Source organism: Phalangium opilio, unplaced genomic scaffold (genome assembly GCF_054372755.1).
Source record: "Phalangium opilio isolate 3A_F unplaced genomic scaffold, DU_Popi_V2 ptg000217l_1, whole genome shotgun sequence".
In the NCBI taxonomy this organism is placed as follows: domain Eukaryota; kingdom Metazoa; phylum Arthropoda; class Arachnida; order Opiliones; family Phalangiidae; genus Phalangium; species Phalangium opilio.
The window spans coordinates 9,193,386-9,212,562 of record NW_028324218.1 but is presented as its reverse complement, the minus strand read 5'-3'; the positions used below and the strand labels follow the sequence as shown (position 1 = coordinate 9,212,562).

Below are 19,177 nucleotides of genomic sequence, written 5' to 3'. Positions count from 1 at the left end.
ATAAGTCAGAGATCACGTTAAGCATACACGAACACGAACCAGGAACGAACAACCGCAGCTAAGAACTAAGCCTTGGCCGTAAGTTTTAAACAAATCTCTCGCAAATTGCGCTTGTGCGGAACTGTAAGACCGAGCCAGTGATCAGTACCAGTTTCAAAGGGGATGGGAGCTGATGGAGAATTTTGTCTCTTCGAGCCTCCTATTTGTGTTCATTGATAAAAGTTTACTTGAAGAAGTTTTCGAAAGAAATCTTATTAATTAAAAGGCTTGAAATAGGCTGGAAAAGCTTAATTTCGACTACCATAACTGTTTTTGTAGCTTTAAATACTTTAATTTTTAGCCCAAAAAAGTAATTTTGTTATTAGAAACTGAAAAATAAAATATTGAATTTAATACGGTGATGGAGGTCATAATAGTGTCGCTTTCTGGTGGAAGAAATCTGTAGCTGGCGATTTTCGTTTGCTCCAGCGTGCAGTGTGCAATGAGGCAATTAAGGCAACAAATCAACGTCATCACTTCAGGATGTCGCCAAAGATTATTTAAACAGAAATTTTATTTATACTAGATATGTCTCGATCCATGTGGACATGAATCGAGAAATTTATGTTCCAATCAAAAATAGTTTCAATCCGAAATTTGATGATCAATTCATATGCTACTATCCCTTTACATAATATACTTAGAATAAGGTCGAAAGGTCAATATAAATGATAAATGGATCTTTTAATTACTGGACCATGACTGATGGTTTGCCAAATAATACTGTTTGACCAAGAATTCTTTACTTGAAAAAGGCAGGAATGAACACTTTTATATATAAACGAACTCTACGTGTTATGTTTTAAAGAAAACTTATAATAACGTGCAATATTTAAATTTTCCTAAACCCAAGAACTTTTATCCATTAAAATATCAACTTCCCTGACTTAGTCCAAACTCTGACCTAGTTGAACTCGTAAAAACGCTTAAAATTCACTGACTTTGTTAAACCTTTTAAAATTCAGTGGCTTTGTTAAAACTCTTAAACTTCGCTGACTTTGTTAAAACTTTTAAACTTCGCTGACTTTATTTAAACTTTTAAAGTTTACTGACTTTGTTAAAACTTTTAAAATTCACTGACTTTGTTAAAACTCTTAAACTTCGCTGACTTTGTTAAAACTTTTAAAATTCACTGGCTTTGTTAAAACTTTTAAAATTCATTCACTTTGTTAAAACTTTTAAAATTCACTGACTAATAGTTAAAACTTTTAAAATTCCCCAACTTTGTTAAAACTCTTTAAAAAAATCCCTGACATTTCCAGGATTCTTTTGACTTATTTTGAAATTCATTAGAATTTCCAGCTTTTTTTCCTGATCTGTGACAAGTTGACAACCCTAAATAGTCATCGCTGAGACATTACCACACAGTACGTGTACTTTTAAAACGACATCTCATTCGCGCCTCTAAATCTCCTGTGCAGAAAAACGTTAAAAACTGAAAAACCAGACCACTCACATCAGGTATATCCAACGACGAAACTCTGGCGAACATGCCCTAAACTCCTAAACAAAATCCAATTCTCCAATTAAACTCGACGAAAAGTCAAAAATCATCATTGCCCGCATCTTGAATCTAATAAATTTAATTAATTTATAAATAAAACTTCCCTAAAACCGAGCCATATTCGCGAGTCAGAGCGTTCACCGAGCAACTCCTAAGCCCGTGAACGGTGGAATAAAATAATATGAAATAAATCGGTCATTGGGTTGGAATACCGTTAATATAATCGGTTAAGAAATTTTTGACCAACCAGGTTGACAATTGATGAATTTGAGCTATGGGTCAACCTTGGCTAAGATATTGGTGATATTGATTTAACCAAATATTCCATTTCTACCCCTTATCAGGGATGAGTAGAAAAGGAGACGTATTGTACACACATTTTCGACTGATAAAATCAGTAAATCTACGGAAGTGCGAAAAAATTATCACGTGGCAAGCGGCATATCGCAAACTCGCACTATGGATATGAATAAATACTAATGTGCCTATGGATTCCCAACTAGGCCAAAAAGACAGTCACCAAATACGCGTTCCACCCGTGGATGAGAGGCAGCTGTAAATTGAGACGAAAATGGCTAGTTCACGTGGGGAAAGGAACTATATTTCTCTGGCGAATTTTAACCTATGCGCAAAGAGAGAAAAATACTAGTTTCCCTCTCACTCACAAGGTTGGGGGGGGATGGTTCACAAGTGATATTTTTTCTCTGCGAACGGGCGCCTAAGCGAAATGCCTTATAGAACGTAAGAGATGGGAGTCCATGATACGTACGAACTGTCCTCCCGTTTTGACTGTAGTTACGCATTCAGTACGAGATTTTTTTAAAATTATACATTTTGTGTTGAAGAGAGGGCGAGAAATAGTAGCTCAACATACAAACCGTAACCAACGTGACAAGAAGGAACCAATTTAACCAACCTTCGACCCCTTTCTCCCAATGTAGTGGAGTCTAGGCTCGCGGTGTAGAACACTATTTTACTCCACAATACTACTCCCTTTCTACTACTCCCTGATCTTATCACGCAATAAAATGCCCTCGAAATTGTACAAAACATCACGGCCCTTAATTTATTTCTAATGTAAATTTATATTTTCCGAACAACGAAATCGATAACAGCCGATACAAGACTAAGGTTGGAACTATCAGGAGTTCTAGTTTTGTCCGAGTTTCTATATATTAACCTTTCGAAAAATATTATGAACTTTAAAAGTTTATTATTTTCCGTCGTAGACTAACATGAAGTTACCAATATTTTTCTCAGACGTCACTCTACACTACTACCTCGTTAAAATATAACCATGGACTTTGTTTTTCTAAAGCGAACTAGTATCGCTCGAGCACACTTAAGCTATGTTCACACTTCCACTGAAGTCTGTTGACAACTCGTTTGCCTAAATAGTTTTGAAACGGTCTTTATTAAAAGTTCCAAGATATTTCAAAAGCCTCGGTTAACACTTTAAGACGCTTCTGTGAGTGTTGTCTGCTAAGGCCGGTGAAAATACCCTTAAGACTAGTCTCATCCCAGGTGAAATACCCTTAAGACTAGTCTCATCCCAGGTAAAATACCCTTAAGACTAGTCTCATCCCAGGTGAAATACCCTTAAGACTAGTCTCATCCCAGGTGAAATACAATTAAGACAAGTCTCATCCCAGGTGAACTACCCTTAAGACTAGCACACGTATCTTTGCCTTTATTAGGGAGAACAGAGTAGTCTGGGCGCGCGTCAAAGTCCCAGACCCCCTTACCCGGGAAGAGGGGTATGAAAGAAGAGCCGGGTCATAGCGACAGAGGTAAAAAGGAATCACGTGTTTTTGGCCGTCCCCGTCAGCAACGTCATCAAAACGTAGTTTAAGTGAGCTAATAAGATAATTTAAAATTTTCGTTACGTCTTGGAGGGAGGGGCTCTATACTGGGCTATGAGTCGGACTGTAGTAAATACTAACCGTTCTCCATTCTTACTTCTAAAATTAAATCTATCCCTGATTTAATAGTAAAAATTTCACATTGAATTATTTCGTCTTAGACATTGCATGATGTGACCTTTGACCTACGGCAATATTTCATATCGGAAGGTACGGGTATTTAATGAAAACGTTTAAACCGACGCTTACTATATTATTATCACATCTGGCTCATCCCCAAAATAACCACACTCGTGTTGCTTCAATAAACACTTGATTTTAATATCAAAACTAATATATTCGGTTGCAGGGTCAGGAAGTTCTTAAAATACAATTGAAGAAGCGGCTTTTCTACGAGAATAAAGTGACTTCTAAGACGGTTTATTGTAGTATTTATGTATACATAAGAAAAATCGATAGGTAGACATTATTAATTTTGGTTAAGTAAACATATTTGAGAAGTTTCAAATATTAAAAATGTCTTAGCTCACTGGAAAGCACCGTTTGTTTTAATAACCTCGATTTAAATCTTTGTGGTGCTCTGAAAGGTGCTCAGAAACTACGGTTTGTCAATTTCGTGGAAAACTGAAGGGTTAATGATGGTTTGGATAAATATATTTTCTAATTATTTAGAATTAAAAAGTAAATTTCAAATCATGAACTCTATAATATGGATGTATATATTTTGTTTGCTATAGATAATTGCGATGTATATTAGTAAGCCATTAGAAATTAAAATAGTTGCCAAATAGGCAATTCTGATTTTAAATATTAAATGCATTATACAAATATGATATTAAACCTAATCCATTAGTACAGAATTATTATAACTTTGACGAAACCCAACCCAATTTTTCTTCAATTTAAATTCATAGAAAATGGAATATTTAAAATGCAATTTTCCAAAAAGATTAAAATTTAATATTAATAAAAATACTCCACCCATATATAATATACATAAACAAGGCCTATATGCTTTATGTTAACGTTTTCCGCTTAAAAATATTAAAATTTGAGCGTGGAAAAATGTATTCTGATGCACGTGGTAGGCCTTGAGAATTTCAAACGTAATTAAACACCTATGAATCCAGACACCTACCACTTATTTAAGGAACTTAACGCATACAAGTTTACATTAGTGTTTCTGAAATTTGTGACGATTTCAATATTATTCACCATCGAAATAGACATTTCGTTCAATCAGGGATAGATTTAATTTTAGAAGTAGGAATGGAAAACGGTTAGTATTAACTTCAGTCCGACTCATAGCCCTGCAACGCGTAACGAAAAGTTTAAATTATCTTATTGGCTCACTTAAAGTACGTTTTGATGACGTTGCTGACGAGAACGGCGAAAAATACGTAATTCCTTTCTACCTCTGTCTTTATGACCCGCCTCTTCTTTCATACACCCTCCCGTCCCGGGGAAGGGGGTCCGAGACTTTGACCCGCACATAGATTACTCTGTTCTCCATTCCTACTTCTAAAATTAAATCTATCCCTGGTTAAATATATAAAAATATAAGGGATACGTCGGTAGTTTATCGTAGGTAAGTTACACCTTACCATAAAAGGTAACATACCTTGATTACACCAAATTTTAATCGGTAAATTAAAATTTTTAGCTAATTATATGATAACCACAAAGAAGGATGATAACTTCAAAACATTTAACCCGAATCACATACACAATAAATAGTTCCCTCAATATTAGCGCTTAACTATTTGCCAAGGCGCATGCGCTTGTGTATTTTTGTCCCACTTCAAGACAATCAAGGTTTGTGGGTTGATTGCTGTATTTAGTACCACCAAACAGTTATAGAATTCACCCTAGCACGGTGCGATGCTCATCTGAAGTTTGTTGAGCAGGAGAGCAAACAAAAATTGTGAGCCAAGGAAGAATCATGATACATAACTAAAGTATTAAGAGGATACAGAATACATAGTGTTATCCTTCTCTTAATATCCTATTCTGGTGATAATGAATAGCTAATAATGTAACATATTAAAAATGACTGTAATTCCTCGTGTTTAATTGCAACTCTAGCTAAAAAAATATCATCTTTACAAAAAGAGAATGCGCACAACTCAGTGGGACTAAAGCATGATTCTCATCCTTGATAATTTGTGTACAGTTGAATGGAAATGGAACTTGTTTTTCTGCATTCGTTGCAAAACAACACACACTCGTACACAAATCTTATCAAATATTAAGAGCGTTCCAGCGTAACAGACCTACATATGAACGAAAGAGTAGCGTCTAAGGTTACGGACAGGTGAGTACGTCTTTTTTGTTTTTATCGATATTTCAGTATTTGCAAAGCGTTTTACTACGATTGGCAGAGTCTGTCGTATAGCAAATGCAAATAGAAGGAATTGAATGTGAGGCACTGCGATGGTTTGATTGAAGGGCTAGTATGTTGTTCCGAAGGCTGGTCTCGCTTTCTCTCAAGCTTCTTGGGTCAACGACGATATCTTTCTCCTCTCTCCTACAAAGATTATTATGCTTCTAATGTTTTAGTTTTTTGAAAATATTTTACACGCCTAAAAAATGTTCTTATTTCTATAACCAGGTGGCACCAAAAGCGTATGTCCATCTAAAGAACCGGGGTACCATGGGTAGAAGCAAAAGTCTATAAATATAAAACAAAAAGTAGGCTTCGTTGAAAGTTGGTCGCGCCGTGGCACCAAAAGCGTATGTCCAACTAAAAAACCGGGGTACCATGGGTAAAGCTATGCATATTTTGTAGTAGAAGCAAAAGTCTATAAATATAAAACAAAAAGTAGACTTCGTTGAAAGTTGGTCGCGCCGTGTAATATGAGAAGCCCTCTTTGATGCCAGAATAGTGTCGCTCCCCATCTGTGTATGATTACCTTCCCGACCGTGGCACAGGGAACAAGCCGTGAATAGGTTCACGAAATAACAGACGCTTCAGTAACAAGAATTTACGTTGGGATCTATAGCATCATGTACTACTTTCAATAAACCTATGATGTCAAGAAGCTGATGGGTTAATTCATGTAGAGAGTTGAGAGGACGGTAGTTTGCTTCTCAGTTAGCATGTCGTCTACACAGGGCCGGATTAAGGGGGGGCAGAGGGGGCACCTGCCCCCGGGCGCCAGCAAAATAGGGGCGCCCAAGATGTCTGGTGACACCCAAATCTGAGCGATTGTTTTATTAAATTTTCGAAAAACTCAAAAACATGACGTTAGTTTTGAATGATTACGGGACTGTTTTTCGTTTTTAAATAGGTATATTAGCTATCGAGACCAATTTATTACACCAAATTAGTTGGGAGGAGACGATAAAAGGATTTTCCGAGTCTAAATCTAGAAAAGCCTATTCAAAGACATAGGCAGGGCTGATACTAAGTCACTTTTTTCAAATTCGGTTACTAAAAGTCACTTTTCCAAAAATTAGTTACTGTTTGTCACTTTTTTTGGATTTTTGAGTCTTTCGGTGTTATTTATCTTCTCGACCACAAGGTTAAACGTAATATATTTGACTGTATGACGGTTTAAACGCAAAAACAGCGAGATTACAGTTGATCAAACCCAAAAAATTGTGGAGCTCGCTTCGCTCGCTCATCAAATATTTAACTTAATATTTATAATCAATCCAATTCAAATGATTGTTTTAGTTTTGATTTAAAACGACATCAATTACTTTGCATTCTGAGCTGTGCTCCAAAATGGTTTAATTCAATTTCGCCGTAGAAATTTTATGATTGAACCTTTCCTTTGACTGGAAATATCTAAGCCCATAGATTGGGCTTAATTACGGCACCGACCTTTAAAATATCTTTAATTACTGAAAGTAATTATGAAAATCGATCATGTCTGAAAACATTTCATTTAAAGTGCCCTTATTTTATAGCTTAATTTGCCCTTATTAAGTCACTTTTTGCTTACTATTTTTAAATTCATTAGTCACTTATTCAACTAAAATTGAGAGTATGAGTGAGTATCAGCCATGCATAGGGATACTTTTCACTTATCAAAATTACAATAGGGAGCTAACAGCTGGCTAGGGGGAAGAGATAGTCTGACGTCACGCAGCCGCCCTCTGGTTGGCATTTTTGCGCGTAGAATACTGTTTCCAACCGTTAGGGGGTATGAAACTCCAGTAAGAGATAGAAGGGTGTGACGTTTCAGGGTCAGAACTGTTAGCTCCCTATATTTCTAATAAAAACAAAATTGTTAAAATTTCTAGCTGGTTTTTATAAATTATGGGGCCAAGGGAGGGGGCGCCCATCGAGCCACTGCCCCCGGGCGAAAATCTTCTTAATCCGGCACTGCGTCTACAGCCAAATGCGGGGAATTGTTAATGATGTGCACTTCTTGTTTTTACATCTATATACTTTTACCTTTTGGTACTAGCCTGGTAAACGTGATTCTGTCTCTTCGATGTAATAGCGTTTTCCTTTGGGTCCTCGCGGAGCGCTCCCAAGGAGCAATAAAAATGGTAGTAGTAGTTTCCAGCTTCGTTAAAGACTGTTTTTGAAGAATAGGATCTCCTAGTTTTATTCCTCCATGGGAGCGCTCCGCGAGGACCCAAAGGAAAACGCTATAAGAAAGGGGAGAAGCAACCCTCAGTATTGGGATATAAAATGGGGTTGACCCATAGCGAGATAGAAGGCAAAGTATTACCCTCGGCCTCGTGTCTTTCCCTATCGGTTGCATAAAAAATGTTTATATTCATACGATAGTTTTCCTCTATTACACCGTGAAAGGTAGTAAAACCAAAAACGGATTTATGTACTAAGAACGTCGGATCGTAGCTTTAGCCTCTAGTACCATCCTCGCATACTTTATTGAGAAACTTCGTCTGCTTATATTTTGACTCCACCCACAAATTCTGTATATAGCGACTCTAGAGATCGAAAATGTCATTTTTATCTCTATTTTCGTGGTTAAATTTTTTTTTCGAAATTGCTATATACAGAATTTGTGGGTGGAGTCAAAATATAAGCAGACGAAGTTTCTCAAAAAAGTATGCGAGGATGGGTAGTGAACTTGCTACCTTCAACGTTCTTCTTGCATAAATACGTTTTTGGTAAAATCTTTTTCCAAACACACGTCGCCTACGCTCTTCTTACTATCTCATTTTCTGTTACTTCTCTTTTGCCTTTGCGTATAGTTAGTTCTTCTCTCCGAAAACAACTTTGCTTATAAGCTTCAGTTTGAGACGAGATTCAACCTTTTTCCATTATCCCAAATGGAAATTTCAGTAGTCAGTTTCAACATACCAATAAAACTTATAGCCTAGCTTGAATAGGTTTTTAAAATGTGAAAGTCTACAAAGTGATAAAATCGTCTAATACCGAGAAGTTATTTATTTCACTTTGAAAGGATTACAAGTAGATTAGATTATTTAACGTAAAAGCTAAAATTTCATTGAAATTAATTTGTGAGATTGAAGACTTATTACGCTCATATTTATTCCTTAAATTTAAGAAACACAGCACGTATCTTTGCCTTTATCGGGGATAGATTTAATTTTAGAAGTAGGAATGGAGAACAGAGTAACCTGGGCGCGCGTCAAAGTCCCGGACCCCCTTTTCCGGGAAGGAGGGGTATGAAAGAAGAGGAGGGACATAGCGACAGAGGTGAAAAGGAATTACGTATTTTTCGCCTTCCCCGTCAGCAACGTCATCAAAACGTAGTCTAAGTGAGCCAATAAGATAATATAAACTTTTCGTTACGAGTTGGGGAGAGGGGCTCCATACTGGGCTATGAGTAGAACTGAAGAAAATACTAACCGTTCTCCATTCCAGCTTCTGAAATTACATCTATCCCCGGTCAAAATAACTGATAATCTTTCTAATTACCGTTAGGAACTGTTACTTTTTTCTAAATTTAACGTTGAAAAACTGTTTTGATTTTCAAAGGCAGTTTTAAGATAAACCAAGCGATTGAAAGATTTTTACCCATTTAGGATTAACTATTTGATTGCTTCGCGTTTCAACCGGAAAAGCCCGAAAACTTTCACTTAAGATTATGGAGAAATACTTCGGATTATTCTCGACCCATTTTATCTACAAATGCAATGCAAGATGTGTTTAAAGTATTAGGTTTAGTATCATTACGATAGCGAGGAAGAATGAAATCTCTAGATGAGATGAACCTATACTGTATTTTAGGTCTTTCAAAAAAAAGTCCCAAAGGCTAAAAGGAATTTACCTTAAAATATGAAATATGTTGGCTTTTCAAAATATAGTATTAAAACTTTAAAAAGGATTTCTATTGAAAAACGTCATTCAGTTGGAAATTCTAAAAGCGACATTTCAGAAATGTCTTTAGCCGAATTTAAGAGACGAAACTCTTGGGTATTTAGTTGGTTGGTGGTTGCGATAAAAGCAAGTAACTTTATTATTTATTCAATTTTAATGAGCTAGCCATGCAGAAATTTCATATTCATTATAAGCAAATCTATCTCTTAATGTTAGTAAGATTTTGGACCTTGGGGGTTTACAATAATTTTCATTATTTGTAACTTTACAAATTGAGAATTTTCGATTAATGCTTCTAGAAAAGCTTCAAACTTTATGACGAAAGTTTGTAAAACCTTCAAACTTTATGACGAAAGTTTGTAAAACCTTCAAACTATGACCACCGTTTCTAGAACCTTGAAACTTTGACCAACGTTTCTAGAATCTTCAAAATCTGACCAGCGTTTCTAGAATCTTCAAAACTCTGACCAACGTTTCTAGAATCCTCAAACTCTGACCAACGTTTCTAGAATCTTCAAACTCTGACCAACGTTTATAGAATCTTCAAACTCTAACCAACATTTCTGGAATCTTCAAACTCTGATCAACGTTTCTAGAATTTTCAAAACTCTGACCAACGGTTCTAGAATCCTCAAACTCTGACCAACGTTTCTAGAATCTTCAAAATCTGACCAGCATTTCTAGAATCTTCAAACTCTGACCAACGTTTCTAGAACCTTGAAACTCTGACCAACGTTACTAGAATATTTTAACTCCGATCAACGTTACTAGAATTTTTAAACTCTGACGAAATTTTCTAGAATATTCAAACTCTGACCAACGGTTCTAAAATCTTCAAACTCCGAGGAACATTTGTACACCAACTTTTAACACAATGACAAATGATCCTAGAATAGCTTTTAATACTACAACAAAGCTATTTTTCCAGAGTTTCTAAAACTATTTCGAGCTCTTAGGCGATCGATTCTAGTCTTAACTTTAAGCTTTTCCGCCTATTTGAATGTTTCAAAGCATCTCTGAGCCTCTAATAAATTTAAGACTTTACAACTTAAGTAGAATTTTAATTTTACTTCAAACATCCCTCTCTCTTTCTCTCTCTAAACCTCGAATACAATACTAATCCGCATGGAGTAATTGAAACATTTAAAACGAAAAAAATATATGAAGTAGCCAAATGCGAACTTCAGAAACTCGAAACTAAAGTAATTCAACGCATTTTAAACGTATTAAAAATTTAGATGGGACTTCATTAACTCTTAACTCTTAGCAATATGGTAAAGCTCCTGAAAGCTTAAACAAAACGTGTTTGCATTTGATTAAAGTCGAAAGAGGATTCCAAAAAATATTTAACTTTATTAGCAAAACTCAAGAAAATTAGTTTTCGCTCTGCTCATTCCCAAATGTCTTTCAAGCTTTCCGCCAAACACCGAGAGAATTAGATTACTAATTTACTAATTACTTTCTCCAAAAACAAATAACGCCAGAAAATAACTAATACTCTAAAATCAGTATCATCAGAAGTATATAATACTTCTCTTCGAGAGAAGTGTACTTGCACAAAACGGGGTAATTAGTAATTGTAACATGATTCTTCCCAACATCCCTTAACATTTATTATAGCAAGGGTACTAAATCGAATCATGCACATACGCGATAAAAATGTTCCCTCATCAATACTCTATTAGCGCTTAACTATTTTCCAAAGGGCTTGTGAATATTTGTCCCACGTCAAGACAATCATGATTTGTGGGTTGATTGCTGAGGATTTAGTATTCACCCGGGCCCCAAGGTGAGATGCACATCTGAAGTTTGATGAGCAGGAGAGCAAACAAAAAGGGATACCTCACCTGGGAAGAATCGTGTTACGTAACTTAAGTATTAAAAGGATACAGAATGTCATACTTCTTCTTTTATCCCCTTCTGGTTTCACTTATAACAGATTTTTCATATAAAATCCAGAAACACAATTAAAAAAATTTATACATAATAAACCCTCTTCAAAACGGGGGATAGCAGTATTGTCTGCCTGATACAGGGCTAGTACGAAATATCCGGTATTTCAACCCAAAGACCATAAATAGGGCTTCAACGTTACCAGTATACCCAAGTCCTTTCGTTTAAACACCCCAAAATATCTCACATACCCTTCAGAAACACCCTCTATATGACCTTGATATGGGGGAACCATTAATAGTTGGGGTGAAACAAAACCCGAGATCATGGCACTACAACGTACTCAGGTTTTATTCTTATATGGGTTCTTGGTAATACGTAGTCATTATTTAATTTCACCATAGATTAATTAATGCGCCTCAAATTTCGCAATTTTGTCAAATGTGGTTGCAGTGGAGAATACAATTTGCATTGTAGTTAAAAGAGTTAATGAATTATGGCAGCTCGTGGCACTTTAAGACAATGGAGAGAAGCTAAGATGAATAATTATCATGAATTTATTTATGTTAACGATGAATATATAGTTACTCAGCAAGGCTATACCTTTCAAGTTTGAGTAATGAACCAAGGCAGTTAGTAATATGCACTTCCATGAACCTTTTCTTGGCTAGAGGAGGAGAAAATGAGAAGATTCGTACACGCTCTCTATTCTAAAACCTTAACTACCACAAAGAGAGAACGAGGGATCAGGGATGTTATCACGTGGCAAGAGGCAACAGAGTTCCTGCTAACTCTCGTGAGCATCTCGATAAGGAATAAAGGGTAAGTTAGCTGTTGTTGCATGGGCAATCAGTACGAGACTTTTTTTTGAAAACAATGCGTTTTTTGTTCGAAAGAGGGCGCATAATAGTGGCTCAATATGCAAACCGTAACCCACTTGGCAATAAGGAACTAATTTAATTCCCTTTCTAACCCAATGGGAGGAGCCTTGGCTCGCGGTGTGGAATAGGCCTAATTAGTTCACTTCTCAATACAGCTCTGTTTTCTACTCTTCCAGGCTAACAATGGAGGTTAAGCATAAATTATCGATCTGGCAGCCCTGCAAATGTTCGATGAAGATTACTGACAATATAACTTGCCATGATCTACAAACCTCCACTTCTGACTTTTTATCGGTTTGTAGAATCAATCAACGGCCAACTTCAAAAATATGGAATAAAAAAGTTGATCATGTAATTCCATACTCAGTGGCGCTCAGAAGGTAAAAATGGCCGGTGGGTTTTATAGTTTTGATTAGCCTTTGCGAGAATTGTTTGCGCCGCATCTGATAAACATAGCAATTACGCAAGAAGATAAATTTGCATTTTAAGCCAGAGGGTTCTGTTGCAGTGATTTATTTATGGTAAACAAGAATAAACTCAGGATATCATTAAAGATGGCCGCAATTAGAGTGCACTTCCCTAAATTGAAATTCAATGGAAATGTATGTGAAATTTACCAGCCGCTTCTTAAAATGAATACGGAATAGACACAATCAGAAGTATATAATACTTCTCATCGAGAGAAGTTTACTGCACAAAGCGGGGTGGGTAATTGTAACATGATTCTTCCCAACATCAGAACACTTGGAGCAAGGTTACTAAACCGAATCACATACGCGATAAATAGTTCCCTCATCATTACTCTAATAGCGCTTAACTATTTGCCAGGGCGCATGCGCTTGAGGATTTTTGTCGCACGTCAAGACAATCAAGGTTTGTGGGTTGATTGCTGAGGATTTAGTACCGAACAGTTATAGAATTCACCCTAGCACGGTGCGATGCCCATCTGAAGTTTGATGAGCAAGAGAGCAATTAACAAAAAGAGCTCCCCGCTTGGGAAGAATCATGTTACATAACTAAAGTATTAAGATGATACATAGTGTCATACTTCTTCTATTATCCCCTTCTGACATAATGTATATACTGTATTTATATATCTACATTTTCTGCAAATTTACGGAAATTATTCTATCAGAAAATTTTCAGTTCAAGTTTTCCTAATGAAATTCAAAAGAACAATTCCTTCGTTTTGACCTTCGTATATATTTATTTTTCTTTGTAATATTAGACAGCTTCTCAAATTCTCACTGACAGCGAATAGAAAACTCTTTCTTTTTGTCCTGAATCCAATGAGAGAACTTTTGAAATTTCATTTTTAGAAATGAGATTATTATATGGATGCCATCAACTGGTTGAAAGGATTTTACGGCATAAACGCCAGGTTTCAGCTGATGTGAAAAAATGTTTTTAAAAATAGAAAAATAACAAGGTGCCTTAGAAAAGTGTTGGACAGTTACACAATAGAGAGGTCATCCAATTATGTCAAGGCTAAAATTATAAAGCGTCGTACCTATCTCGGACTCTCAGTAAATTTCAGAAATAACTGAAACTTCAATCTATATCTATATTTATGTATGTAAGTAAAAGTCACAAATGACTGACTGATAAGGGAGTCTTGTCTTAAGTAGTGGCAAGAAGCGATATCTAGTTTATTAGGGAGAAGGAATAAACTCGCCACATTTCTAGCTTTATCTCCAGTCCAAACGTAGGTCCGGAGTTAATCCACGCCTCTAAATTACAACCAGTATCTTATTGGTTCTTGAAAACTCACGTCAGCGCGACGCGAATGACGAAAATTACGTATTTTCCCACAGAGGAGAGGCAAAATAGCCCGGCCTCCTTATACGTCCCCCCTTGGATTTTGAAAGGGGGACTGGGACTATGGCGCTCGAATACTTAGGCATCTTTTACCTTCTCCCTAGTAAACTAGATATCGCTTCTTGGTAGTGGCAAGAAAAATAGAAGAGAGTATAATACTTGGGTCAAAATTTAATTTAAACCCTGATTTCTACGTTGTTTGACGGTCGTCCTGTTTTTTAACCCCCTAAAATTTTAAGTAGCCAATCAGGAGGCTAGAGGTTAGATATTGTGTTTATGGAAAGTAGCCCTACTTGAGGGATTTCTGGGAGAGGGAGCCGCTCCTCATCCGCCGCCTCTAGGCCTTGTTCTATTTTTCGGGAACTATTTTTCTCTCTCTAAAAGCTGTAAGTAGGCTATCCTGAAAGGGGTGGGTCTCGACGCTAGAGTGCTAGAAATCTAACCCCTCAAACGAGGCGCAGTACGCGGAGGAAGAAGTATTACACTTTCTTTTATCTTCTCTTGCAAGTTAGTAGTAGGTACTAAAGAAGATTCTTTGGGAACTAGGAGGAGAGATGTGAGACGGAGTAGTAATCTCTATAGCTATAACGTAGCCTCTGTAGATGAAGATCTACGGAACGGCAACAAAGTCCTCCCAGCATCCTCAGCGTTTTGGTAGGGTCGTACATGCCACCTGTGTCTTAAATATAGAAGCTAATTTGCGAGAACTCGCTTCTTTTATCAAATGGACAGCACTTAACAATCCCGTATAAAATCTAGCGGCGTCCGTAAAGTACTGTACTCTGGGAAACTTTCATTGTTCTTAGACTAAATTGTCCTCGACAGGTTACTAAGTCCGGCATAGGATCCGTTTTTCTCTTTTGATACTAAGCAGCTTTGCAAAACTGAGAAAACAGTAGGAGCTTAACAATTCGATCAAACTTATTCTGTTATGCCAGGAATACATAAAGCTAATAGGAATCTTTGGGAACCCATGTTAGTTTCTATGCGGGTTTCAGAACTTAATATCCGTCACGCCTCATAATTCTGACTGTGATTTCATTGGTTGGTAGCAACGTGAGGTCAGGGGCGTGCGCAAGGTACCACGTGCAGTGAGATATATTATTCAAGGGCCAAAATTCATCATACATAATGATAGTCTAGATCTTTCAACAAAATCCGCCTAGATACGTTGAGAAAAACTATGTGTAATCCTGGCAGAAGAAGTATACTTCTGATCCTGGTTATGCTTATTTTGCAGTTTGGAAGTTATTTAAGCCCCTCTTGTTTAGCCTTCCGAATTTTTTACTGGAGTGCAAGATAGAATGACGTTGCATAACGTAGTCCCAATTGGAGTTTCTCTTTAGATAACAGCCGTTCTCAGATAGTCCACTGAACAGTTACCAATATATTTACGCTATTGACTTAAAATGGGATATTTGCTGGGTATAGGCCGATAGACCATTCACTCAGCGTAGGTGAATATATCTTATAAACTTACGATACAGCTAATAGAAATCATTGTGTAGACATTTTCTCAATTTATTTAGAAGGACGCCATCAGAATTATGAGGTAGTGACGGATAGTAAGTTCTCAAGCCCGGCCCACAAAACGCACATAGAAATAAACATGAGAGATATGAGGGCATAATGATTCCAATTAGCTGTATGTATTATGGTATGGTCATTCCATTAATTTTTCTAAAAATTTGAATATATAGCTACTCTTTAATTGTTAAAATAATTTCCAAAATACTCAACAGTAAAATTATCCAAAGAATACTGAGGTACTTCTCCATTAATTAAATTCAAAATTCAGAAATAGAGAGAACAAACAACCTCGACCTATACTATGTCCATTCAAAATTGACGAGCTATTCCACATAATAATTAATATCGATTATCAAAAAGCGCGTTAATTGTCTTATTAATTGAGGTAGAAGCTTTATTTCATTAAAAAAAGTATAGTTAAGTCTTTTTGCAAATTTCTTCATTTTAAAATGAATTTTATGTCTTTGAAATTCGTCAAGTTGTTACAAGTGCCAAATTTTGAGCAACATCATACAGCACGTGCAAGATGAAAAATAAAATGATTCCGAATAAATAAAAACTGTTTTCCATTGCGAATTTCAGTATTTTTAAAAGTGAATTTCTTTTAACGTTCTATAATATATAATACATTAAATTTTCGTGTCCCTAAGTGAAGAGGTCATATATATACTTAATTAAAGTAAATTAGTATAAATTATCATGGAAATTAAAGTTGGGCTAAATTAAATTCATACAAGCTTAAGTACTGTACATACATACTAACAAGGCGAATCTCTCTCCATCAACACCCAAACGAAACATCACCAACAGATAAAATACGATACCATGAAAATAGTAATGATTAAAGTTTATCCATTACCTGAACAGCGACGGATTTTTTCCGTCTATTTTTGTTGCGATCGCCTTTTCCACCGCAATTATAATTAGACGAGAAGGAGCAAGCGGAGTACAATTCTTCTTGTTCCGTGGTGTTAAATTGTCCCCTCGGATCCAGACTGAAAGTCGAGGAACCCAGCCGCGAAGAATTTCTGGATTTCTTACGGTGTCCGGAAAAATCGTTGGATGAATGGCGAGACTCTGGTGATACGTCGCTCACCCTGGTGCTGCTCTGAACGTGGACGGAGCCTACGGAGGAGGCAGCGGATCCGTCGCTAGTATTATCATCCGCGGATTCGATCGAAAAGTTGTTCTTGGATGTAGAGGATAGTCGTCTACGCAACCTGCTCCCGCGTTTCTCGTGCAGGGAACCGTTCATAGGGGGCCGGTTATCCCGGAGACTGCGGCTTCTGCTCTTCCCAACGGGAAGCTCGGGATGATTCGTGGCAACGAGCCCTTCATCAACGAGCACCTCGGAGCTAGGATTGTCTTCCTGTTCTTCTAAATCTGAAAGCAACGATTTAACGGATCCCAGTGAGAAAGAATCAACCTCGGGAGAGTATCGAACAGAACGTGTTTGGGTGGTGGTAGACGTGGGTGGCGTTGTTGAGAACAGGAAGTCGTCGTTACGACTAACGCGGGTAACCGGAAATGACGTCGATTTTTCATCTTCGTCAGGGAGAGACTCTTTTGTGTTTAGTTCTAATAATTCTTCAATAGCCAATGTATACTGGTCGGATTTTGATTCTTTTTTGTATAGAATTTGGACGCAACTGGGGATGTCCTTTAATAAGGGTTCGATGCATTGTAAAGAGTCTGTCGAATCGATATTTGGGTTCGACATGATGGATAGAGGTTTATTTCAATGAGGTTGTTCGCTAGGGATCACTCTAGTGTCACGTGGGGTTTAAACGAACGCGTAAACACACAGTTTTTTAACATGACCGTTCCGTTATTGGCTCAGTACATTGTTGAGTATCAATTTAAACGTCGCTGTGTTCGTTCTTATATTTATTTATTTCAGAAGGTAGAGTTGATTTAAAAACCCACAGAGAAGTTATCACCTATTAAATATGTCAGATTACTTTTATATTTGTTACTTGTCGCAGTGTGGTAGATTGTGGTATAAAGCGACTTCTGAACGGTGAAGGATATACTGACTAATTAGGGTGATGGTGGATTATTAAAAACCGTTCCTGCGTGTAGTCTATTTCAGTGTCGTTTGCAACAAGCGAGTAATAAGTGAACTTTAAACAACATAAAACAGGTCTGCAAGAGTGTATACTTAAGGAATATAATATTCCCAATAGCTTTTTATAGAAACAATATTGTAAATATTACATGGAACTGGATTGTGGAAAGTATATGCGAATAGTTGCCAGGATTAAAAATTTACCACGAATCGAAACACATACAAATCAACTCATTTTCAGTAGCCAATAAGACTTCAAGGCTTTAGTCAACAGACGCTAACCTATATTAAACTCATCTAAGCTAATGACGGTGAGATTTTTAACGTTATTTCAACGACCGTACCGAAGTATTGATCCGAAAAAAAAACGTGAAAGTTAAACTTTCGCTTGCTTCGCGAAACTTTGTAGTATCGATTTTTTAAAAAAAACCTTTTCGGACAACAATAAACCAAAACACTTTATAATATCATATAAATAATTCTAACACAAATTCGCACTTTCATATTTTAATTTTGATATTTATATTTATATTAAAAATACACGACTTGACTCTTACTGCGACCGGCGAGTCCCAAATACAAAATGAAATTTGAAAAACTGAAAATCGAATTTTTCTTTCTCTATGTTACTCGACCCATAAAAGTTATTTTGTTCTTAGAGACGTGATTAGGGTAATATAGTATAGATTGTTGTCGATTTAGAAACGCCCGTTTTATACTAGAAATATATCCTGTTTTCCAAATCGCTTCCAGATATATTACGGTAAAGATAAATTATTGAACTGTATGGGAAGAGAAAAATCGAAAGTTTATTAAAATATCTCTTAGACCCCAGAATAGCCCGCTGCTACGTTTGCTGACGTCACAATAAATATATCGATATACGTCATAATATTTTGATGCGGTTTGTTTGCTATGAATTTATTATAGCACCTTGAGACATTTTCTGAAATTGTGACGTAGATATTTGGCACAATAAATTGGTACTGGTTTTTCATAATTAAATTCGATTAAAGCAAGTGGCACCCCTAAATTCTGGCTTATCTTATACACCCAAATTTTAACTTGACAAAGGCAGGAGGCAATCAGAACTCGTTCATTAGGGAGGAGCTAAAACTGGCCTTTGTTAAGCTTAGAGGACCAGTCAACTCCTTCCCTTGATTACGGGAGCATCTAGTGACATTTGTTTAAACCAAGAATTGATATCTAGTTTATTAGGGGGAAGGAATAAACTCGCCACATTTCTAACTTTATCTCCAGTCCAAACGAAGGTCCTGAATTAATCCCCGCCTCTAAATCACAACCAGCATC

The 19,177-nt window shown here is 36.6% G+C and overlaps 1 protein-coding gene across 1 annotated transcript in view; it reads right to left on the bottom strand.

The window, feature by feature from the left end:
* The window catches only part of LOC149616152 (anoctamin-5-like), a 34,165-nt gene extending 16,647 nt beyond the window's left edge, over window positions 1-17,518 (bottom strand). Inside the window, exon 1 of the mRNA XM_089856156.1 lies at window positions 16,658-17,518. Coding sequence (XP_089712282.1) covers window positions 16,658-17,518 — 861 coding nt within the window. The remainder of the gene's footprint in view (window positions 1-16,657) is intronic.
* Window positions 17,519-19,177: the final 1,659 nt, after the last annotated feature.